Source organism: Camelus dromedarius, chromosome 25 (assembly GCF_036321535.1).
Source record: "Camelus dromedarius isolate mCamDro1 chromosome 25, mCamDro1.pat, whole genome shotgun sequence".
In the NCBI taxonomy this organism is placed as follows: Eukaryota; Metazoa; Chordata; class Mammalia; order Artiodactyla; family Camelidae; genus Camelus; species Camelus dromedarius.
This window is the reverse complement of record NC_087460.1, coordinates 18,140,457-18,165,978: the sequence shown is the minus strand read 5'-3', so window position 1 is coordinate 18,165,978 and position 25,522 is coordinate 18,140,457. Positions and strand designations below refer to the sequence as shown.

At 35.8% G+C, this 25,522-nt stretch overlaps 1 protein-coding gene across 4 annotated transcripts in view; it reads right to left on the bottom strand.

Annotated features, from left to right (window-relative positions):
- Positions 1-25,522, bottom strand: part of CCDC91 (coiled-coil domain containing 91) — a 224,895-nt gene that overhangs the window by 92,944 nt on the left and 106,429 nt on the right. For all 4 annotated transcript variants that reach the window (XM_064479162.1, XM_064479161.1, XM_031443870.2 and 1 more), the window contains one exon: positions 20,593-20,700. In XM_064479162.1, the coding sequence (XP_064335232.1) occupies positions 20,593-20,700 (108 nt within the window). The remainder of the gene's footprint in view (positions 1-20,592; positions 20,701-25,522) is intronic.

The window sequence follows — 25,522 nt, the reverse complement described above, 5'->3', positions numbered from 1 at the left end:
CCACATGAAAGAAGTCAGAACGGTCGACTGGAGCTGACTTCACATCAGTGCAACACGGTTACATGAACCCTAATACCACACTCTGTATTTTCACGTTGAGTTAAAGTATTTCCTTCTAGTTTCAACACATCGACCCTAGTCCACAATGATCCAAAATAAGTCTAATCTTTTTTCATATAACAACCTTCCAAACAGGCAACTTATTTCAGGTACCTTCAACTGTTTTTACTATGTATCTTTATGTCCCTTAAACCCTGTATCCACTGTCCGTTAAATATCTTCCAATTTGAATATAATCTTTTAAAAGTATGATATTCTGTATTAAAGGGAATTCTGTGATGTAAGTTTAAAAAGAGTGGGACATCCTTTTCCCATTTTTTGGAAAGTTAATTTCAATTACATCAGACTAAAATGACATTAGTTTTTAAACCTGCATTTAAAACTTAGTATTAAATAAAAGCCCTAAATGTTAAATGCATGTTGTATGGCTGAGTTTGGCTCCTCATCCTCTACTAATGCTGAAGTTTTAAGTATAAAACACTGTTCCTTTTTTTTTTAATTGAAGTATAGTTGATTTTAAATGTTTCAGGTGCACAGCAAAGTGATTCAGTTATATATATACATATACATATATATATATATGTATATATATACACACGTACATACACACACACATATACACACACATAATATATTCTTTTTCAGATGCTTTTCCATTATAGCTTATTACAAGATAGCTCCTTGTGCTATATAGTAGGTCCTTGTTGTTTATTTATTTCACATATAGTAGTGTATATCTGTTAATCCCAAATTCTTAATGTATCCCTCCCCTCCCTTCCCCTTTGGTAACCATAAGTTTGTTCTCTATGTGTGTGAGTCAGTTTTTGTTTAATAAATAAGTTCCCTTGCATAATTTTTTTAGGTTCCACATATAACTGACATCATATGATAACAGTCTTTCTCTGTCTGACTTACTTCACTTAGTATGATAATCTCTAGGTCCATCCATGTTGCCACAAGTGGCATTATTGTATTCGTTTATGGCTGAGTAATATTCCACACACACACACATATCATACCTCCTTTATCCATTTATCTGTCAATGGACATTTAGGTTGCTTCCATGTCTTGGCTATAAACAATATATACAGTATATAGTGCTGCTATGAACATAGGGGTGCATGTATCTTTTCAACTTAGAATTTTCATCTTTTCTGGATATATGCCCAGGAGTGGGATGGTAAGTCTATTTTTAGTTTTTAAAGGAACTTCCATACTGTTCTTCTTAGTAGCTGCACCAATTTACGATTCCACCAACAGGGTAGGAGGGTTGCCTTTCTCCACACTCTCTCCAGCATTTATTATTTGTAGACTTTTTAAAGATGGCCATTCTGACCAGTGTGAGTTGATACCTCACTGTAGTTTTCATTTGCCTTTCTCTAATAATTAGTGATGTTGAGCACCTTTTCACGTGCTACTTTTAAGTTTAATTAGGTCCCTTTTGTTTATTTCTTTTTCCATCACTTTAGGAGATGGGGCCAAAAAAATATTGCTGCCATTTATGTCGAAGAGTGTTCTGCCTATGTTTTCCTCTAGGAGTTTTAGAGTATCTGGTCTTACATTTAGGTCTTTAATCCATTTTGAGTTTATTTTTGTACATGGTGTTAAGAATGTTCTAATTTCATTCTTTTACAGGTAGCTGTCCAGTTTTCCCCAGCACCACTTATTGAAGAGACTGTCTTTTCTTTGTTGTTCTTGCTTCCTTTGTTGTAGACTAACTGGCCATAAATGCGTGGGCTTACTTCTGAGCTTTTTATCTTGTTTCATTGATCCATATGTCTTTTGTTGTGCCAGTAGCATACTGTTTTGATTATGGTAACTTTGTAGTAAGGCCTGAAGTCAAGGAGTGGAATTCCCCCAGCTCTGTTCTTTCTCAAGACTGTTTCGCTATTTCAGGTCTTTTGTGTTTCCATACAAATTTAAAAATTTTCCATTCCAGTTCTGTGAAAAATGCCATCGGTAACTGATAGGGATTGCACTGAACCTGCAGACTTCCTTGGGTAGTATGGTCATTTTAACAGTATTGATTCTTTCAGTCCAAGAACATGGGATATCTTTCCATCTGTTTGTGCTGTCTTCAGTTTCCTTCATCAGCATCTTACAGTTTTTGGAAAATGGGTCTTTTGCCTCCTTAGGTAGGTTTATTCCAACACTATTCCTTTTGAATTTCAACTTTGGATATAGCCCCACGACGCCAACCTTTTAAAATACTTTAAATACAACTTCACATTATATACAAATGTGAAAAAGTGCTTTCAATATTTTTATTCAAATCATTAATAACAGTAAACAGAATAAGAAAGAAGACAGAACTCTGCAGCATTCCATGTCAGACCATTCCTTTAAGTGGGTATATGTTTACATATTTTGTGTGGCCATTTAGCCAATTATTTATCTAATGCCCTTGCCCTCGTACGTTTCATACTTTTGTTCACAGTGGTCTTGTGAGAGACTTCATTTATTAAAGTTGAGATCATCTGTCCTGCCCCATTTTCCCAACTAGCCAAGCAAATCTGCCCTCCAAAAGGATAAGTTTAGCCTGACAGTATGTTCTTAGGAAACCAGTCTTGGTTCCAGAAGTTACCGTTCTTTCACAATTCATTTTGGAATCATTCTAGGAAACATCATGACAATCACCAGCTTGTGAAATATTCTTTTTTGTGAAAGTTAAGAAAACTTCTGCATTTGTAGCCTAGGGTATTTAGCTCTTTTAAACTGCCTCAGAAGATCACAGGCAGTATTTCAGTGCTTTCGTTTGTAAGTTCCTTGATCACATTTCACCTGGACAGGCCATTATGCACACATTACCAGCAGGCTGGTGCACAGCAGTAACCTTTCCACTGCCGCAGGGCTTCTGTTCTCCTTTAACAATGTGCTCTGTCAAAGTGCTTTTTGTACTGAGGGAGAGCAGTGAAAGGAAAAAATACAACAGGAATTGGAGGAGGAAAAATTAAACAGGAATTAAGAAGTTCTAATTTCTCCTTATGGTCATTGCAAATTTCCCCCCAGGCGATGAGCTGGATTACTCTTTCCACGGCTTTCTTCTCAACGAGACACGACTTACAGGATTTTAAATGAGGATGGTGATCTGCCTGTTCTCTCAAAGAACACAGTCAGGGGAGAGAGGAAGCAAGCTTCTTACGTTCTGTGTAGTAGATTTCAATTTAAACCATCACTCCTCTGTTCACTCTTCAATTTACTATATGCGAAGAATAAAGAAAAGTGCAGTATGTGGGAAGAGAGAAAAACAATTTTATGGCTGGCCACAATCTGCCAACATATCACTATATACATTTGGGACAATAATTAGGAGGTAATAAGATGTGTTTTTCCTGGCAGATAAATGGTCTCAAGGCACACTTTATGAGAAAGAGACTCAAATGGTCCTGACGGTATGCTAAGAATAGACCAGAATAATAACACCATAACTCTCACGAAAGCAATAAAATTAGTGTTGTTACTGTTTTATAACTATTATATATGAAATTAAGTAAAAAATAGTAATATCTGTCATTAATTGATCCTTGCAAAATTCGAAATTTGATTCCCACCTTTTATCCATAAAAACAGCAACATGAAAGAGTAATTAGCAAAAAATTGATGAATTAATATAACTAAATGACGTCTGAGTTTATAAGAAAACTAAACTATTTCAACGTCATTACAGTACTTTTGGTTATACACAGTAAAGGCCACAACCAGAATTCGTCAATACCTTCCTAAATAATCATATGATTTACAGTAAGCATTGGTCATGTCCTAAAATAATAAAGGCGACAACAGTGACAGATGCAAATGCAGACTTTCCAGCACATTCAGGGACTATATATAAATAGCTAAACAAAACTCCCACAGACAAATAGCACACAGTGTGTATAGAAAAGCATGACCAAGAACATAAGCTTCCTTAAAAAGTCATGGCAATGTCAAAGGGAGGCAAATAAATATGAAGTTACAAACTGCACTAGTCAGGATTCAGGATTTTAGGTAGTTGTGAACTAAACCTGTAATTTAACGAGATGGGAAAGTTGCAGTAGAGATGCTGAAGTGTGATCAAAGAGGCACCGTTTTTTGTTTTGTCTTGCTGTGCTTTTAAGTGCATGCAATGCAAAGAATGCAATATAAAATAAGGAATGCAATATTTGAAATCACAGATATGAGCCCTTCTGTTTGCCAGTTGTGTGATCTTGGGCAGAGTACTTATCCTCCCTAAGCGGTAGTTTTCTTGTCTATAACACGTAAGACATTGAGCCTATCTCAGAAGAGCATTGTGAGGATAGAGTGGCCTGGCTGTAAAGCAAGTAATATAAGTATGAACATTTATAGACAATAAATAATTGTTACTAAGTTTACATGGAGAACTTTAAAAATTCAAGTTTACTAAAGAATTTTTAACATATATTTTATATTATAATGAGAAAGAGTCTCATTTAATTCATTCTCTGTATTTCTGATTTAAATTATTTATTTAGATTTCATACCATTTAATTTTAATAAATGCCCTCTAGACATCTGACAAAGAGAAGCTTCATTATCATGTATTCTTTTTTTTGTAAATGATTAATTTAAAATACACTATACCTTGATTTCAGAATCCCAAAAATTATATTCAGTGGAACACCAGTATTCCATGGATATAAACAATGTTACAAAAAGTGTGATTGTGAATGATGCTGGGGAAATGATAAAGTTTCTTTGTAACAGAACTGAAAGCCTATACTATGTAAATGTGACTACTGAATATTTTTTATCCCTCTTTCTTCAGAACCCCATTCACACTAAATTATAAACTTACTTTTTACTTTTGCCAACATTATCTGTCATAGATGCACTTGTATATTTAATTAACTCCAACTGAGTTTTTATTAAATTCTTCTATTTCTGACATGTTTTGCTTTAAATTCGATCTAGAATCAAACCCAAATTTTGTGTGGTATCATGCTGACTCACTGATTACCACCGCTAAATCTCAGTGTTTTTATAAAGAAGTAAATAAAATAGCGCATGGTATGGAAGACACAGAGTAAATACTGATGGTACTATTTGTTGTCATTATTAAATAATTCCTGTTTTTTAATGCCTCTATCACTGATTAACTTACATAAATAAAAATGAACTTATAAAATGCCTTTTAATAAATTTTGTCCAAAATTCTACTTGGACAAAAGTAGACACTTTGCTGATTACTTTTCATGAGAGGATTGAAAAAGCAGTAGTCCCTTGTTCACATTTATCCCATGTCGTTTTGTTTTATGAGTCTCTTGTAAGTAGTAAATGAATGAATTTTACTTTCAAGTTCAATCTGATATGAAATTCTTATAATGTGAGGGAAAATAAGGTTATTTATATTTACTGCCAGTATAGTTTTACTTGTTGGCTGGACTGACGCTGTTCCTACACAAATGTAGACAGTGAGATCAGATGGTCCTTGGAAGACTCCCGCAGCATCCTGTGCTTCCTCCTTTCTTACCAGTTTCTCTTATTTTATTGTAATTGTCTGGTACTAGTTTGACTTTCCACACTAGGCTGTCAGCTGGGGGGAACATGGACCTTTTTGTTATATTTCGAGGACCTACTTCAGGGCTTGATATAAACCTGAAAAAGTGTTTATTGTTCTTACAGAATAGCTGACAAATGAAAAGTGAATAGAGGAAAGGATAAATAAGATAATGTATGTGAAGCATTCTGACAAATACCTAGAACATGATTAGTCCTCAGTAGATACTATAATTATTTAATGACCTTGTTTTCATATTTGACTGTTGGATTCTGTTGAATTGCCTGTTATCTTCTGCACTTTTTTTTCAATCGGGATACAACTGAAACTGAAATGTAACATTAGTTTCAGGTGTACAATCTAATGACTCAGTTTTTGTGTATGTGTGTGTGTGTGCGCGCGAGCACACGTGTGTGTGTGTAGCTATAAGTCAAAAGACATATAAGATCTATACATTGAAAACTACAAGTCACTGATAAAGGAAATCTAAGAAGCCACAAATAAAGGCATATATCATTTTTCATCAATCAGAAGATTCAATAAACCAATAAATTCATTGATTCAAAACACATCAAGATTCTTTGTAGAAGTCGACAAGCTGATTCTAAGGTTTATACTAAAGAGGAGAGGAATTACAAGAGTCAAAAAAGGTATGAAAGAAAAAACTTGGAGAAATCACACTATCAAATTCAAGATTTACTATAAAGCTACAGTAGTCCAGACTATGCTGACACTGGCATACAGAGCAATAAAACAGAGGAGAGACTCCAAAACAGTACCCACACATACATGATCAATTGATTTTCAAAAAAAATTTCAAAGGCAATTCAATGGAGAAAAAGATTTTCATAAATGGTGCTGGAACAACTGGATACCTATATGCAAAAACAAAACAAAACCAAACTTTGATCTGTACCTCATGCCATACACAAAAACAACTCAAATGTAAAACCCAAAACTTCCAGGGGAAAATATCTTTTTGACCTGGGCTAACTAAGAAGTTCTCCTGTATGACACCAAGAGAAAGAAAACTGGTAAACTGAACTGCATCAATATTAAGAACTTCTGTTCTTCCAGAGACACCATTAAGAGACTATAAAGTCAAGCTACAGACTGGGAGAAAATATTTGCAAATGATGTATGTGCTAAAAGACTTGAATTTAAAATATCTTCAAAGCAAAACAAGAAAATTAAGAATAAAAAAATGAACAAATGAGGAAAAACTAGAACACTCATATGTTGCTGGTGGGCATACAAATGGTACAACCGCTTTGAAAAAGTTTGACAGCTGATATCAAGTAAAACATACACTTACCTAACATCTCAGATAAAAAGTTTTAAAATGAAAACTTACGTTTACTCCAAAATTGCATGTGAAAATTTTATAGCAGCTTTATTCATAACCACCACGAATTGAAAACAACCCAACTTTTCATCAACTGGTAAATGGATAAGCAAATTGTGGTCCATCCATATAATGGAATATTACTTAGCAATTGAAGGAACAAATTAATGGTAAAGGTACAACATGGATGCATCTGAAATGTATTATAATAAGTGAAAGAAATCAGACTCAAAAGCAACATACTATTTGGTTCCATTTATATGATATTATAGAAAAGGCAAAACTATAGGGACATAAAACAGATCAGTGGTTGCCAAATATCAGGAATGGGGAAGTAATACTGGCTACAAACAGCACAGAAAAATATTTTGGGGTGATGTAATTCTTCTATATTTTAATGGTGGTTCTTTATATGAGTGTTTGTCAAAACTCACAGGACTGTACTTTCAAATGGATGAATTTCATGGTATGCTAATTATAGCCTTTTTAAATGAAAAATAAAGGGGAAAAAAGCCAATAACCACCCACTTTAAATGTAAAGAATTATGTTGAAACTAGATATTCTAAATTCCAGGCCCAACATCTAGAAGGCGATATAGGTTCCTACCGCCATGGTTCAAGGGATCGATCAAGACAGACAGCAAATGTTAGTGAATATGGGAAGAGGAACCAAGAAATACAGGTAACAGCATAGGACAAGACGCCAGCCACAGAGGCCACCAAAGCAAGATAACTAAATGGAGGAGAAGGCCAGTTTACACGTCTGTAATCACTCATATACATAACATTTACATAATTAGTATGTACACAGCCATTGACTCAGGTGGACGTGTCTGAGTACTGAAGAGCACTGATAGGACACCTCTTGAGCAAACTTGTATCAGGGTCCTCAAAGCCCTCTTCTCTGCTAGGCCTCAGCCTTGGCCCCCATCCTGGCCAGGTCCGCTGAGCCCAGCACTGGCAAGAATCCTGCTAAGTCAGTTTAGCAAGACTCTCCCAACCCTTGATATCCAATCAGATTCTTCATTCCACACTCCTGATAACTGATCACTCTCCATATGTAATCAAGTTCCACACCCCCGTCCTTGATCTCCGAACCCCATGGCCTGTGCTCAACAAGAATTCTGCTACATTAGTTTGGCAAGAATCCCCTCTCCCCTTGAAGTCTCAGGAGTAATTTTCCATCCACCAGTCCCCCTCACCTGCTTCCCTGGCGATAAATCCCCACTTGCTCTTGCTGTGTTCAGAGCTGAGCCCCTCCTGTTTCCTCTAGAGCAACAGTTTTGACACCTATTGCACAGTCTTGAACAAGGTCTCCCTTACCATTTTAACAAGTGTCAGAAAAATCTTTTTCCTTAAGATTATACATAAACACACACGTACTCATCTATAACTGCGATCACACACAAGAAGCTTCTGGGTAGTAAAAAAGCTGGTAAAAGAAAAGTAGTTCCCAAAATAGCTCCTACCACACATCCCCAGCTAGTGCAGCTGCAACAATTACAGTGACAACGGCACAGCCCTTCCTGCCAGAAACAGGGCTGGAAAGACAAAAGGCTAATAAGAAGTTTATTACAGGTAAAGACTAGTATCTTTTTTCCCTGTATGAGATTTTGGGGAGCCCCAAGCAGGGACGGGATGGGGAACGCTCCCAAGGGGCTGACTTCTCACCCAAATATAATATGAAGTCAGAAGGGCCATTCGGGCTTCAGAGCAAATTATCACACAAATGACTTTCCAATAAAAACAAAGTAAATCATTGATCAGTATTGAATACTCAGAAAGTACCCTGACAGTTATATTCAGATAGCTTTTGTATTGAATGTCAGGAATGAAAATAGACTTATATTTTAAAAAATATGCCAAACTCTTCATAAAGTAATTTCAACACTTTTTTTCCACTTTAATCTTCTTTTTCTGAATCATATTTCCCATACTGATCATAACCACTATATATTAAACATAGCTCTTAGCACAATTTTTTCAGATAAAGAGACAAACTTCAACTCAAAATAATTTTTCTATACTGGAAAAAAAACCTTAAATATTTTTTATGGTTTTCTTAATGTAATATATTCATTTCTAAAGATTATGTGCAAATCACAATATCACACACAATATCACACTCTGCATATCTTATGATTTCATGGATATATCCTCATTAACAATAAAATTTGTTTTAGAATATTCGTTTTTAAATCTACTCTACAAATAATTAACGTATTAAGCTCACTCCTAAACTGGATGTCAAGAGACGAGCCTTAAAGAAAATTGGGGAAAAATGATTAGACAAACATTAAAGTAGACTATTAAAAAAATGAGTATCTTGGCCCATAATATCACCAAAATGCTAGCTAGTGACTTGAAACTAGTGACTTGAAACCCCTGGGTTATCTCCATTTAATTGTTTTCCACCCTAACTGATCAGTAAGAAAAATCACACTCCCCCGTCCACCAAAAAGACTGCATTTTCATTTCTAAAGCATCACTGTTTTAAATAAGGGGAGATGGTTTTCCCTTTGTTTCTAAGGGATTCACACATGGACTGTATCTCCCTAGTGTGTGATTTAACAAAATGCCACTTGCTTTATTTCTATCTTCTTACCCTTAGTTCTTTTCTCCACATATTTTTGTTTCTTTTTTCTATGTTTAAGGTGCCAAGACCACAGTACTTTTCTGCTCTGCCCAAGCAGAACAAGAGTGGGTGTCTTGTAACAACCTATCACTACCAATGTTCCCCTTAGTGAAAGCAGGGAACATTCTAAAATGTCCCCGTGATCTGGAGATGACACTCAGATAAAAAGCCAAGTGAGATCAAATCCCGGTGCCATACAGGAGAGAACCACGTGATACACAGGATGTGCAGGAGACCGGGCACACGCCACCCATCCCTTAATCTTAATTAAACCTGGATAGAATCTTCTTTCACTTTAAATGTTTCCTACTTCAAGGTAAATTTTTTAAAATTACACCACTTCTTTAAATGTTGGGTACTTTTTTTTCCTTTTCAATTACATTTTGGATACCTGCATACATTAATATTTAAATCTTGCCCACTTTTCAACTAAAATGAACTCTCACCTTCCACCCTGCCCTGTACACAGACAAAACAAGGAGTTTTTACTTGGTTGGAGTCAAACTGTCTGACTTCTTGTTTATGCTTATTTATCACAATAAGATTTCTTAATTGTTTAAACTTTGCAATAGGTTTCTAGATGCGTAGATGCATACACTTCTGTGATACAATTTGGGTTCTAAAAGAATATATCTAACAATATAAAAGTTTTTGAAAGATAATGAAGCCTTTTTTTTTTTTTTGCTTCTCCATTCCTCTTCTTTTTTTTTTTTTTAATTGAAGTACCGTCAGTTATTATATGTCAATTTCTGGTACACAGCCCAATGCCCCAGTCATGCATATACATATATATATATATATATATATATATATATATATATATGTATTTGCTTTCATATTCTTATTTATTAAAGGTTATTACAAGATACTGAACATAGTTCCCTGTGCTATACAGCAGAAACTTTCTTTTTTTCTTTGAAATGACTCTTGATATAGTAAGGTAATGTTAGTTACTATCAACAAGTAATTCCAAAAATTTCAGTGACAACACAAGTTCTCTGTTTTCTTCATGGAAGCATTCCTGAATGATAGATGCCCTCTGGCTGGTAATTCAGTCTCCCCATACCTGTGTTGCTGTCAATGACAAAGATCTTAACTTTCCTCTTACAAGGAAAAGAAGAAAGAGGTGGCAGACAGAGCCCATCTGCTTCTTAACCATCTTGGCCAGGAAGTGACGCACACGACTTTTGCTCACAAATCACTGATGAAAACTAAGCTACTTGAACTTTGTTTACTGTCTAGGGAAATCATAATATAAATTAAACTGGTGAATTAAAAAAATTACTTCATATCAACTGTTTCATTTGACAGATATTTCAAGGGACGATATAAGCAAAAATAGGCTTTTACAAACTGCAGCAACCCCATAAAAGCAAGGGAAAAGGCTCTCTGGGGGAGCAGCAGCTAGCCAGTGACAACTCTACTAAATTAAGTAAGAGGGAGAACAAATTTCAGTGGGTAGTTAGCTATAACTGCCATGCCTGCATAGGGTGCATAAAAAATAAATTCAAAAATAAATTACAAGCTTATCAAAGTAAAATTATAAGATCAAAAAGACAAACTACTGAAAACAGCCAAAGAGAAAAGATAGCTTATCCATAAAATATCAATAACTGAATGAACATTAAACATCTCATAAACAACAACGGAGATTTAAAGACAACGAAATGATACCTTCAAGAAAAACAACTGTTACAGAATTTTATATCGCACTGAAACGAAATTCACAAATTATGGTGTAACAAAAGTTATCAGAAAAAACAAATATTAAAAAGTTTATATTATATAATTAATAAAGACATAGTATAAGAAATAAATTGAACACATGAGGAAGGAGAGAAGGCAAGTGAAAGGAAACAAAAAAATTCATCAATATGTGAATACATCATAATAAAATATATAAATAACAACAATAACATTTTGGGGAGCTTAAGAACAAACTAGAACTAAATACTAAACAATTGTGGCTACGTGGAGGTAAGAGCAAAAACATGGCACAGTCTGTGTAATGTTGGTCCTTTAGGGAAGGAGGAGGAAGGAAAACACCACCAAGTTGAATCTTAGCTTTATCTGTAACTCTCTCCCCACCCAACTAAAAAGATCTGAAGTAATGAAACTGGTGGGATTCAGAACACACTATCCCAAAATATGACACCTTGACATACTGAATATTTTAACCTAAAGGAGTCTGAGAAAAGGCAGGTGTGGGAAGGACTCTCTGACCTCTTCCTTCCTGCCTGAAGCAGATCCTAAGGCCCTCTTAGCAGAAGCGCCCTTTCCACACCCGAAGAAAGGAACGTCCTTATACCTCTGAAGACAGAGAGATGCCAAGAGGCGTCCCAATAAACAGGTCTTTTTTTTTAACGTTTTTTATTGATTTATAATCATTTTACAATGTTGTGTCAAATTCCAGTGTAGAGTACAATTTTTCAATTACACAGGAAAATATATATATTCAATGTCATATTTTTTTCTCTGTGAGCTACCATAAGATCTTGTGTATATTTCCCTGTGCTATACAGTATAATCTTGTTTATCTATTCTACATTTTGAAATCCCATCTATCCTTTCCCACCCTCTGCCCTCTTGGCAACCACAAGTTTGTATTCTGTCTATGAGTCTGTTTTCGTTTTGTATTTATGTTTTGTTTGTTTGTTTTTGTTTTTTTTAGATTCCACATATGAGCAATCTCATATGGTATTTTTCTTTCTCTTTCTGGCTTACTTCACTTAGAATGACATTCTCCAGGAGTATCCATGTTGCTGCAAATGGCGTTATGTTGTCGGTTTTTATGGCTGAATAGTATTCCATTGTATAAATATACCACCACTTCTTTATCCAGTGATCTGTTGATGGACATTTAGGCTTCTTCCATGTCTTGGCTATTGTAAACAGTGCTGCTATGAACACTGGGGTGCAGGTGTCTTTTGAAGTCTTCTGGATATATGCCCAGGAGCAGGATTCCTGGGTCATACAGTAAGTCTATTCCGAGTCTTTTGAGGGATCTCCATACTGTTTTCCACAGTGGCTGCACCAAACTACACTCCCACCAGCAGTGTAGGAGGGTTCCCTTTTCTCCACAGCCTCTCCAGCATTTGTCATTTGTGGATTTTTGAATGATGGCCATTCTGATTGGTGTGAGGTGATACCTCATCGTAGTTTTGATTTGCATTTCTCTGATAATTAGTGATATTGAGTATTTTTTCATGTGCTTATTGATCATTTGTATGTCTTCCTTGGAGAATTGCTTGTTTAGGTCTTCTGCACATTTTTGGATTGGGTTGTTTGATTTTTTCTTATTAAATCATATGAACTGCTTATATATTCTGGAGATCAAGCCTTTGTCGACTTCATTTGCAAAAATTTTCTCCCATTCCGTAGGTTGTCGTTTTGTTTTACTTATGGTTTCCTTTGCTGTGCAGAAGCTGGTAAGTTTAATTAGGTCCCATTTGTTTATTCTTGCTTTTATTTCTATTGCTTGGGTAGACTGCCCTAGGAGAACATTTTTGAGATGTATGTCAGATAATGTTTTGCCTATATTTTCTTCTAGGAGGTTTATTGTATCTTGTCTTATGTTTAAGTCTTTGACCCATTTTGAGTTTACTTTTGTGTATGGTGTAAGGGAGTGCACTAGCTTCACTGCTTTACATGCTGCTGTCCAGTTTTCCCAACACCATTTGCTGAAGAGACTGTTTTTATTCCATTGTATATTCTTGCCTCCTTTGTCGAAGATGAGTTGACCAAAAGTTTGTGGGTTCATTTCTGGGCTCTCTATTCTGCTCCATTGGTCTATATGTCTGTTTTTGTACCAATACCATGCTGTCTTGATGACTGTAGCTCTATAGTATTGTCTGAAGTCTGGGAGACTCCAGCCTCTTTCTTTTTCTTCAGTAATGTTTTGGCAATTCTAGGTCTTCAATGGTTCCATATAAATGTTATGATGATTTGTTCTAGTTCTGTGAAATATGTCCTGGGTAATTTATAGAGATTGCATTAAATCTGTAGATTGCCTTGGGCAGTGTGACAATTTTAACAATATTGATTCTTTCAATCCAAGAGCATGGGATATCTTCCCACTTTTTAAAGTCTTCTTTAATTTCCTTCATCAGTGGTTTATAGTTTTCTGTGTATAATTCTTTCACCTCCTTGGTTAGATTTACTCCTAGGTATTTTACTACTTTGGGTGCTATTTTAAAGGGGATTGTTTCTTTCAAATAAACAGGTCTTGCTAAGCTCGCCCCAGTTTACTACCCTTAGCTTATACTCTTTTCCAATCACATTTCTCTCTGACTCTACTTCACCAATCTTGGTATAAAAACACTCAGATTTAACTATTTCTTTGGGTCTTTATTTCCCTATGAAAGCTCCCATGTCATGTCAAATTATATTAAATAGATCTGTATGGTTTTCTCTGGTTAGTCTGCTTTTTGTCAGTTCAATTTAAAGGCCCCAGCCAGAGAACCCAGGCTGGCAGCAGCAAAAACAATTTTTTCCTCCTCTACAAAATCATTTGTATTTCTATATATTAGCAACAGGCACTGGGTAATTAAAAATTTTTTTAAAAAACCATAAAAGTCAAACTAGCATTTAAAAATATGAAATATACTGGGATAAATTTGACAAAAAATAAATAAATAAATAAATAAAAGAAGTGTTAGACCTGAACAGTGAAAAAATTAAAACTTTGCTGAGGGACATTTTAAAAGACCCAAATAAGTGGAGCAATAAACCATGTTTTTAGGTAAGAAGACTCGAAATTACAAAGTGGTCAACTGCACGTAAATAGATTCAACACCATCCCAATCAACGCCTGCGACGTAATAAGACATATACATTACATTTCCATCCCAGGTTCCTAGCACAGAGCTTCTAACCATCCTTGGAATTTCCAGAGTAACAGGAATGAAGAGTATCTTTTGTTATTCATAACAAGACCCTTTCAACCATACAGGAGTTTATGCTAATGTGGAGGTTCTTGGTGGGTCCCCAGCAAGCTTCAGGATGGGGCTGACTGTCAGAGGAACCAACCATGTGACTATACAGTTGGAACATTCAGTCTCACCCTCTTCCCCAACCTCTAGGTAAGAGAGAGGTGCTGAGATAGAGCGAATCAATGATGGCCGATGATTTAATCAATCGTGCCCCTGTAATGGCGCCTCCATAAAAGCCCCGAAGTATAGGACTTGAAGAGCTTCCAGGTTAACACATCAAGGTGCTGGGAGGATGGCACACCCAGAGAGGGTATGGAAGCTCCACGGTACCCCTTCTCACCCTTCTCTTACCCTGTGTATCTCTTCCATTTGGCTGTTCCTGAGTTGCAAGTTTGATAATAAATTGGTAATAGTAAGTAGAGCATATTCCTGAGTTCTGTGAGTCATTCCAGCAAATTGTCAAACCCCAGGAGGGGTTTGTGGGAACTCTTGATGTATAGCCAGTTGGTCAGAAATACAGGAGGCCCAGAACTTGGGACTTACATTTGAAGCAGGGTAGTCTTGTGGAAGGACCCCTTACCTATGGGCTCTGCACTAACTTTGGGTAGTGTCAGAATTAAACTGACTTATAAGACATCCATTGTTGTCCACAGAAAACTAGAAAATTCCTTGGTGTTGAAACCCACACATTTGGTGTCAAGAACTTAGTGAGTAAACATAGTTCAAAACATCCTGGCATGCTCTGTTGTAGAAACTGACAGGCTGATTATAAAATTTATGTGAAAATGCAAATGACCTAGAATAATCAAAACACCTTTGAATATAACAACGATAGAGGAGGACTTACACTATCTGACTTCAAGATTTATTAAATATATGCTGTAAATAAACAGTATAGTACTGGAGTTGAGATAGACAGATAAATGGAACTGGTAGAGAGTCAAGTAGTAAACCCACACTTGTAAGATTGATTTTTGATGAAGGTATAAAGGAAATTCATGAGTGAAAGAATAGTCTTTTCAGCAATGAAGACTGTAATGCTAGGATATCCATATGCAAAAAAGGGGAAATTTTAATCCATATCTAGAACCCGATACAAAAATCAAATGAATAATTTGGATCATCTGTAAACCTGAAATTATGAACTAAAACTTTTAAAATTAAACACAAAAGGAAATCTTTTTTTCTTTGAGTTAGGCTAATACTTCTTAGATACAACACCAAAAGAATGCTCCATAGGAAAGAACTGATAAACTGGATTTCATATAATTTAAAACTTCTGCTCCCAGAAATACATTAGAAGAAAAGACATGCCATAGATCATGATAAAGTATCTGAACATCTCATATCTGAGGAAAGATTTATATTCAGAATATATAAAGAGCTCTTAAAACTCACTCATAAGATTCCTTAAAAAACTGGAAATAGACTTACCATATGATCCAGCAATCCCACTCCTGGATATATCCAGAGGAAATTCTCATTTGAAAAGATACATGCACCCCAATGTTCATAGCAGCACTATTTACAACAGCCAAGACATGGAAGCAAATTAAATGTCTATCGACACATGACTAGATAAAGAAGTTGTGGTATATATATACATACACACATACATACAATGGAATATTACTCAGCCAAAAAAAGGAATGAAAAATGCCATTTGCAGCAGCATGGATGGAGCTAGAGATTATCATACTAAGTGAAGTAAGTCAAAGATATCACATGATATCATTTATATGTGGAATCTCAAAGAATGATACAAAGAAATTTATTTGCAAAACAGAAACAGACTCACAGACATAGAAAACAAATTCATGGTTACAAAAGGGTAAAGATGGGCAGGGAGGGATAAATAAAGAGCTTGGGATTAACACATACACACTGCTATATATAAAATAGATAAACAACAAGGTCCTACGGTTTAGCACAGGGAACTATATTCACTATCTTGTAATAACCTATAATGATAAGGAATATGAAAAAGAATATAATTTGTGTAACTGAGTCAGTATGCTGTACAACAGAAACAAACACAACATTGTAAATCAACTATACTTCAATAATAAAAAGAAAAAATCTCAGTCACAAGAAAGCAAACAGTAACAACAAATCTGGACAAATATCACTTCTCTAGTTAATGTCTTTTAATAGCACCCAATTTCCTGTCAAAATGGCAGGCAAGGTCCTTTATGATCCTTTCTTTGTCATAAAGCTATCTTTTTGGCAGTCTCAAACAGCCTCCCTCCCTGCCAAACACTGACACTCTCTCATCTAAAGGATTCTGAATATGCTCCTCCATATACCTCACTCATGCTGACTTCTCAGTTCTGACCTCGCTTAAATCTATGAGCCCTGAGAGAACTCATCATCAGCCAATAAGTCTTCCCTCACCCACCACGAAGGAGCTATACGTTATATACTCCTTTAATGTATTCTCACATAACTTACCACACTATTTTGTAACTGTATCATCTGTCTCCCCTACGTACTAGAAGGACTGTGTTGCTCACTGTTACATCATATAATCCAGCTGAATGTCAGCCATAGAAAAGGCCCTCATTAAATAAGGAAGACAGAGGGAGGAACAAAAGGTGGACCCAGCATTTATGTATTGTTAAGTGGCCGCAGGGTAAATGTTTAAAAATTTAAAGGTTGATGACTTTCTTTAGACACAAGACAAAGTATAAACTACAAAAGTAGTCCTTCTTCTATAGACTGGAAATTAAAAAACGATGATTTCTAGACCTGATTCTGAGAGTGGCCGGACAATTGATCTTGGCCAAAAATAACAAAGACAGTAATAATGTAGCCAATATCAACTAAACACCAGGATGTGCCAAGTTCTAGTCTAAGCACTATGCAAATCTCATGTCAAATAATAGCCATGACGAGCCTATCAAGTAGGAATTACTTGTGTATATGTTTTATAGATGAGAAAAATAAGGCCCAGAGAGGTGAAGGGACATCGCACACTAACATAGGTAAGTGACAAAGCCAGGGATGATTCAGGCAGTCTGACTCTGGAGCACACGCTTGTAACTTCTCTGCATTAGGGTTAACTTGCTTTCCCCTTCAATTTTTAATATGGAAAAAAAAAAAAGAGAGAGAGAGAAAGAGAAAAAGAAACACACAGATCCACATTAAAAAAAAAGGCTAAACTAAATTATTCTTAAGAAACCATTCAGCTATAATTTTTGTTAAATTAAGTTTAGTTATTTCAAATGACATCTCAAGAAATACGATTTGAAAACCATAATACCATTTCTACACTTTACATGATTTTACCTAATATTTATATGCCCATATCCTGTTCAGTTTTTTAAATAGTATTTTATCACACTGGATGGCTTGTGATACTCCAAATGTCCCGTTGTAGTCCTGAGAGATCTTTACCAAATACTTCCCAATTGATGAACATGGGATGTCTTTCCCTTTATTTAGGTTACTTTTAATTTCTTTCAGCAATGTTTTATACTTTTTGATACACAAGTCTTTCACCTCCTTGGTTAAATTTATTCCTAGGTATTTTATTTTTAAGTTGCTATTATAAATTGAATCACTTTCTTAATTTAGTTTTTGATTGTTCATTGCAGGTGTAAAGAAACACACCTGATTTTTGTGTGTTAATCTTTTAACCTGCAACTTTGCTGAATTCATTTATTAGCTCTGATATTGGCTAGCTTTGACAAGGCATAGTAAGAAAACGTTCAGTACTGAATTCACAAGAAAAAGACAAATCACAAACACTGAATTGTAGATAATAGAAAAAGATTAGAAATCTGGGGACCTGCAGGGACAACCACCTTCCCAACTTCAACTTATAAAAGAAATAATCGAAAAGGTCTTTGAGCAACGAAGATCAACCAAATTGAGCCTTGTAGCAAGTGTTAAACCAAGTGCATGTTGCTCACACCCACTGTTGAAGATACAATATATTAAAGTGTCTGTAAGCAAAGAGCCAGTAAGGCTGTGACTGTCCTGTATATGCTTTCTTTTGGACCAAAAGGTTTGGGGAAAAGAGATCACTGAGACTTCTTCAGGCTTGATAAACGACATTATCTTTAATTAGAAAAAGACAGACAGACAGGAAAGCGTGAGAGTGAAAAGCATATAAACATGTGAAATCCAGAAGGTCTTGCAAATAACTGTGGGTTTGCATTTGATGAATGGAGCTGACTGTAACCAAGGAGATAAGCCAAAAGAATCATTACCCTGAATGCTGCCCATCTGCTGCCCTAAAATCACTCACCACTTCCAAATCATTATAAATAGGAAGCAGGTTGACAAACGGTATATCTCTAATACTCACATTAGGTACAGCCAACAAAGATACTGAAAAAAAAAAAATTAAACCTACAAGATCATAAAGAACAGTGGACTAGAGACCCCGTCTCTAAACCCAGAAAACGGAATGACGGTAAATCAAAGAGCAGTCCTACCCCCAGAGCAGAGATTCTTATTGGATCTGTTCACTGAGATTTTAGAATTGCCACATACTCATGACAGCTGTCTGTCTGGCTCCCCATCTAAGCTTCGGAGAGTACGTACAGTACACGCCTATCCTTCATCCCACCACGATACCCCACATATGCTGGGGTAAACGACAAGTACTTCCGTTTCTAGTTCTTTAGGTCAGAAGGGATATGCATCCGGACCTGGTCATGGAGAGACGGCAGCACATCATTCCCCCACCTGTCAGCCAGAGACCCTTGACTTCTGAGCCTGAGGCCATAGCCAGATAGAACTACCCAATTTTCTCCCATAGGAACAGATAAGCAAATCTGCCTGAGAGATGGAGACTGGGAATATTTGGTGACCAAAAGAGCAGACTTAGTGTATTAGTGCTGTTTATCAAATATTTCCTGCCCTCTCCCTTCCAGGTTCCTAGAAGGACCTCACCACCTGGTCCCATTATGATTGAGTGGGGCGCTGTTGATATGAAAGTGTCACTTCCAGTCCAGGAGACTGAGCTGACTGGTAGGGAATCTGAGTGAGCTTGCTTGCACAGTACAAGATAACAGCAAGTGTTCCACACAGGAACTACACTCAGGCTAGTTTCTAGGATGAGGATAACATGAGACTGAACCCCAAACAGCCCTCAATATATATGCAGAATTAGTGGGATATACATCTGTGCTGTCTGAAGCCAGAGGGTTTAGGGCATAACATGGCTTGTCCTGGCCAATACATGCCTCACACTGTTTCACAGCGTTACGACCTTAATTCTTCTCTGCGATTCTTCTATCCATTTACAAGGTCACATACTTCATACTACTGACGACCTGGTATTCCTCCACCCAAAGGAGTATAATTGTTACATCGAATTTATAAAATTCCCTATATATTTCCTCTTGTAAGCCATCTATTAAAAATATACTGAAAATAACAGAACTGACCCCAATCTTGGGGATGGAGTGGCGTGTTTATAAATCTCCGTTTCAATCCTAGACCTTATTTTTTCCCTATATTTTCTTCCAGTGATAAAAAATACGTCCTTTATCTAGCTGATTTTATTTTTACCTACCAAGTTTTATGCTATTCAAAGGTGTTGCTGGGAACTTTCGGCACTAACTATTTATACTATGACACATACATATATATACTTTTCAACTGATTAATGTAAATCAGCTAATCATGTCTGCAATGCCTTCTAAAAACATTAAATCAAAAAACAGGGAAAAAAACACCAGAAAAAAAAATAAAATAGAAACCAATTCCTATAAGCAATGAAAGGTAACTCAGACATAAGAGCTTCAAGTTCAAATATTATTTATAAATCTTACATCACTAAAATCATTCAAAACCACTTCACACGCCATAGTACATTTATAGTCATGTCTTCTGCTTCTGCTATTTGGTGAATAATATGATAAGCCAGAAATTAGCATAAGAATTATCATTAATTTGGGGGAGAGCCACGTATTTTAGGCCTTCAGTCCTATTTTTAGTCTATCGTAAAATTCCCAAATTTTAACACTGAGTTTACATAAGCATATTTTTTTTCTCCAAAATACACCATGGAAAGTAAATGGCATGAAACTGAGCAAACAGTTACAGAGCCCTCAGGGGAAGAGAGTCAGAAGAAAAGTATAAATATACAATGGATGTGCGATTTTATTACCTGAGTATTTAACAGCTCCTCACACTTGTGTGCTTGTTTCTCAACTGCAGAAATGTACTGTTTTTCAATTGCTTCTACTTGTTGCTTAACTGAAGACTGCAGTAGTGCCTAAAAACAAGCAAAAAAGTCATTTGGATCACAGACAAAGCTTGGGAATCTACTGTTGGCATGAGAATTTTGTTGAAGGTTGTACATATCTGAAATATGATACCCTTCTGCATTACAAAATACACATTTGTGAATATTAAAGCACATTCATATATAACACAACTTAAAGCTTTCGGTTTTAGGTTTTCCTGTTGCCAAGATGACAGTTTTTTTGGCTCAGATGTTCCTTCCACACACCTTCTCCTAAAAAAGGCCAAGTCATAGAAGATGATAAAGAGGGTGAGCAGTTCTGTTAAATATAAATTCAGTTTAGTGAAGACCACACAGGATGAGGAGCATATGAAAGCTGCTGAAAAAAAAAAAGAAAGAAACCAGACATATTTCACTGGCTGACAAAACTCCACATCCTCTCGGCACACTGTAATATCCCATGGGCCAAGCATGATCTTCAAGACCACAAGTCAAGTAAAAGCAGATGGAAACTCTGAGCAATTTCTAACATAAAAGAACTGCCCCCCAGGAAGTTCACGCCCCTAACGTGAAAAGGTAGAAGTCCAAGTGTGGAAGTCAGAAGCTCAAGGCAGTATTCACGAAATGTAATAAAACCTGGGAGGCTAGACAAACTCCAGTGGGCAGGGTAAGTGCTGGAACCTCAGCCAGCTAAATATAAAGATGTTAACACTGTTTTAAGGGAAGCCAGATCAGCATTTGAAGGCGTTCCACCCACTCACTTCCTTATTGGAGATGCTTGGAATACTATCATCTCTTCTCCTTTCCCTTTTTTTAAAGGCATTATATGTTATAGTTAACATATTTCTAATAGCATCTTACATGCTATTTATAAATCCCAAATCATTCTAAAATATGCACTTAACCATATACATGAGAACTCTTCAGCAAACATTCTATTTTGAAGGTCTATCTGGATAATAAACTACTCATAATCAAAATAGTAAGTTGAAACAGACACATGTCTTATAGAAAACAGACCTTTGGCACATTCACCAAGAAAAGAAAAATAAGCCAAATCTCTTAAATAATCTCTGTTTTGAAAATAGATTTACTTGGTTAGGAACAACATGCAGTAAAAGGCTAAATAAATATGCATGTGTTTTAAAAAAAAAACTAAGGCCAAAGTATTTCTAACACTTCTGGGTAAGGCCCAAATCTTCAGATAATTAATTTTCTTTTGCAAATGTTGAAATGTCTGATGATGCTACGACTCCTGTAATTCAACGGTCGTCACTTTGAAGCTGCAGAATTACTTGCAAATTAGTAAAGGAAAATAAAGCTCTGACTGAGGTTTAACTAAAACATAAAGAACTGCTAAACAGAACAGCTTTGGCCCTCCATTTATACATTATACATCCTCTAAAGACCCATAATGGTAACTTGTGAAAGACACTAAAATTTAACCTCTTGAATTGTGATTAGATAAAGCTCTAATTTACCTTTGACAAAATATAATACACTATTTGTCAGACTTCAGAAAACTTAAAGAATGCCAGAGCTATAGACAATTCTCTTGGGCAGATTCATGGCATCTTTTGTAGACAGAAAAGTGCCATTCTTTTGGGGGGACTTGGGTTATGGCAGAATTGTTTTGTTTAATGTTTTCACTTCCCTATTTGCCAAGATTCCAAATAATCTCAGTTTGAATACCCAATTGTGATTTTTTCATAAATTATATCCTTTGGAGGGACAAGTAAGTTAATGAAATAAAACAATATTTTCCCCCATAATTAAGAAACACAATTGAAAAGTGTTTTTTTTCCCCTCTAGTGATTGATTTGTATGATATATACTCATTTTCTTCTAAACTTCAAGGAGGCGAGCACATAGGATACTGAGTCATGTAAGGGCCAAAGCTGTGGTTATGAAAAATGGAGAAATGCTAAGCAAAGATAACCAGTTTTCAGTATAGTTCGAACCTCTCATCGTAGCCTTCTTTAGTTATTTATATGTACCCACCTACAAAAGGGACATGAAGGTAGGTAATGGAAACATTAAGATTAAAAAAAAAAGTCTGTCCTTAATGAATTCAGTCTATGTTGAAGAGAAACATTCTCTGATAATCACACAACATAGGTGTGCAAGGGATGTATCAGAGACAGAAAAGATGCCCGAAGCCTGCCTGGAAGGCTCATTCCTATTCACAGAGAGCGTTAAACAGATAAGAGCAGCTGGAGTTAAGAGCGGAGGTGAATAGCAAGGCAGGAAGGCAGAAAAGCAGGCAGGTGCAAGATATTAAAAGACCTTGTATGCCATAACAAGATTGTTTAAAAAACTGGGCTATAATATTCAACAGTGGAACTGTTCGTGCCACAGTCCAAACAAAGGAGGTAACTTCCAAAAAGTATCCCTAGAACTAGAATATTAATCATTATGAACATACTTAGAAATACACAGTGGTACTAGCTACATGCTTTCATGGCTTGTATCATTATATAACTGGATACTTATTTTCCTATGTAATGTACTATAGTAATTGCCTTTCAATTTCTTGTGTATTGAACATATAAAAATGAACACCTTTCCCTGCAATTTTTTTCCCTCTATAATTGTCCCTACAGATATCAGTGACACAAAGAAGCCTTCCTTTGGGCTTAAGAAACACTACAAAAAGACACATACAAGAATTATTTCTTTTATAAGCTATTTTTAACTATTCTCAGCACAAAGCATTAAGATTCTAACGGTATGCAGTGGCAGAAAAACAAAGATGTATATGAACATTCCACAGTGAAAAAAAATGCTACCAAAGGCAGGGAATGTTCTATTAATTTTCAGCACGTTTAGGTTTTAGCCTCAGTCCTATTAGAGATTTTCCACATCATCCCAGGGCATAACTCAACTGAGCTTGAAGAAAACTATTTACTAACACTTCTTCAGGAGTGATTTTAAAGGTATGAACAACATTGCAGATTTCTTCAGTACAAGAACGATGTCTTACTCACCTTTACATATCACACACAGCTTCTTACAGAGCTCCTTATATATGACAGACACATGCAATAGCTGTCTGGCGAGTGACGATCCTTGTATTAAGACTACTATTTTAAAAATTATAGTCTAAGTGGTACCAATATTCATTGGAAAGTTCACTAAGCTTCAAATCATACCTACCAACTTCAGTTGCCAAATTTGTTGCCAAGAACATGTAACCCCTACCAGAATTTCAAAATTTTAAGTTATTATTTTAGACTAGAAATGTTCATTCTTTCTACTCCACAAAGACAAATTTTGAGTAAATAAAATAAAGAGTATGTGAAGGACTGTAAACTCCTTGAAAAAAAAGGTATATTATAAATTTTATAATGATTAGACAAATAGAAAATAAGGTATTAAGTCAAAAACCACCCAACTCCAACCAATACCCATGAAGAGTAGACGGATTATTTTCAATGGAATTGAATATATGCTGGAGTTGGAATGAGCAGAGAAGTGCAGCGAAAGGAGACGACTGCAAACCAAACTACAAGCCACTGTCCCACCAAATCCACAGGATTTTTTCTTCTTTGAAATAGCCCAGTCCTTACAGATCTGATTCCAGCCTCATCAAAGTAGATAACTTGTCCAGATTTGCAGGACACATGTGTCTACAGAAGCAGATGGTCTCTAAAACATTGGTATCATGTTGATATTTAGTATATAATTTTAAAAGAAGACTTCATAGCTAATTTTAGGCATTAGTAACTAAAATTATTTTAAAAGTCAATCCTCTAAGTCATACTTTACAAATGAAGGAAAGTATAAAACTATGGAGCAAGCTAGAGGCAAAACAAATAATAAACAGCCCCACTGAAAATTAAGCCCTAGGAGACGAGGAATCTTTGTCTAATTCACGGATGTAGCCACTGTACCTACAACAGTACCCGATACACAGAAGACATTTGATAAATATGTGTTAAATGAACCAAAGAAATGAATCATGATTTCAGCATGTCCAAGCCTTATTACTTGCCTAATCATAGAGAAATTATTAAAACATTAAGTTAATTATGTCTGTAATTATATTCTTAGTTTAGCTGTCTGACTGCAGTCATACAAATTAATTGTTGTAAAGGGTCATCTGAAATCAAGCACAATTTCAACTTTCTTGGAAAAACATCACGGTTTGCTTTTCAAAACTTTATTTCAGATCTTTTCCAATTTTTAACAAAAAAGAAAATGAGCAACACTAAAAGTTATTAGCAAAATAAGTAAGGTAGACTCTGAAGGGGTACTTTTATGTTTTATCTGGTATAAATCCTATTTTTGAACAAAATATTACTTCAAATTTGTAAGCCTCTTAAACTGTTGCTAGTATGTCTTATAATACACCCTGAAGTTTCCAATATATTATAAGCAAGTTTGTTGCTCAAAAGAAGAGCCTACTTAACCGAGAAACACTTGAGAAAATGATGAATCTCAGTCATTTTATTGCATCATTTGTGTATCTTTTTCCATAAGCTCTCCATACCTGCTTTACAGGTAAAGAAATAGACACGGAGGTTAAGAAATGTGCCCCAAATCCTCTGAAAAGACTAAGTGGAACAAAGAACTGAATTCAGATCCATCCACTTGGGTCCTGTTCGTCTTGGCTGTTCTAACCTGGTAAAGCAAATTTCACTTCATGAACTAGGCACTTATTCTACTTTTATAGCACTTTATTTATTCATTCTTCATCCGTTCAGCTACCGTTTATTGAACGCATACTATATTTCATACACTGTCCTAGGCGCTGGGGATGCAGACTGAACAAAACAGACATGAGCCTGACTCTCCTGGATTTACAGTATTGGCGGAGGATGAAAGCGGGAGAGCAAGACTGGAAGGAAGA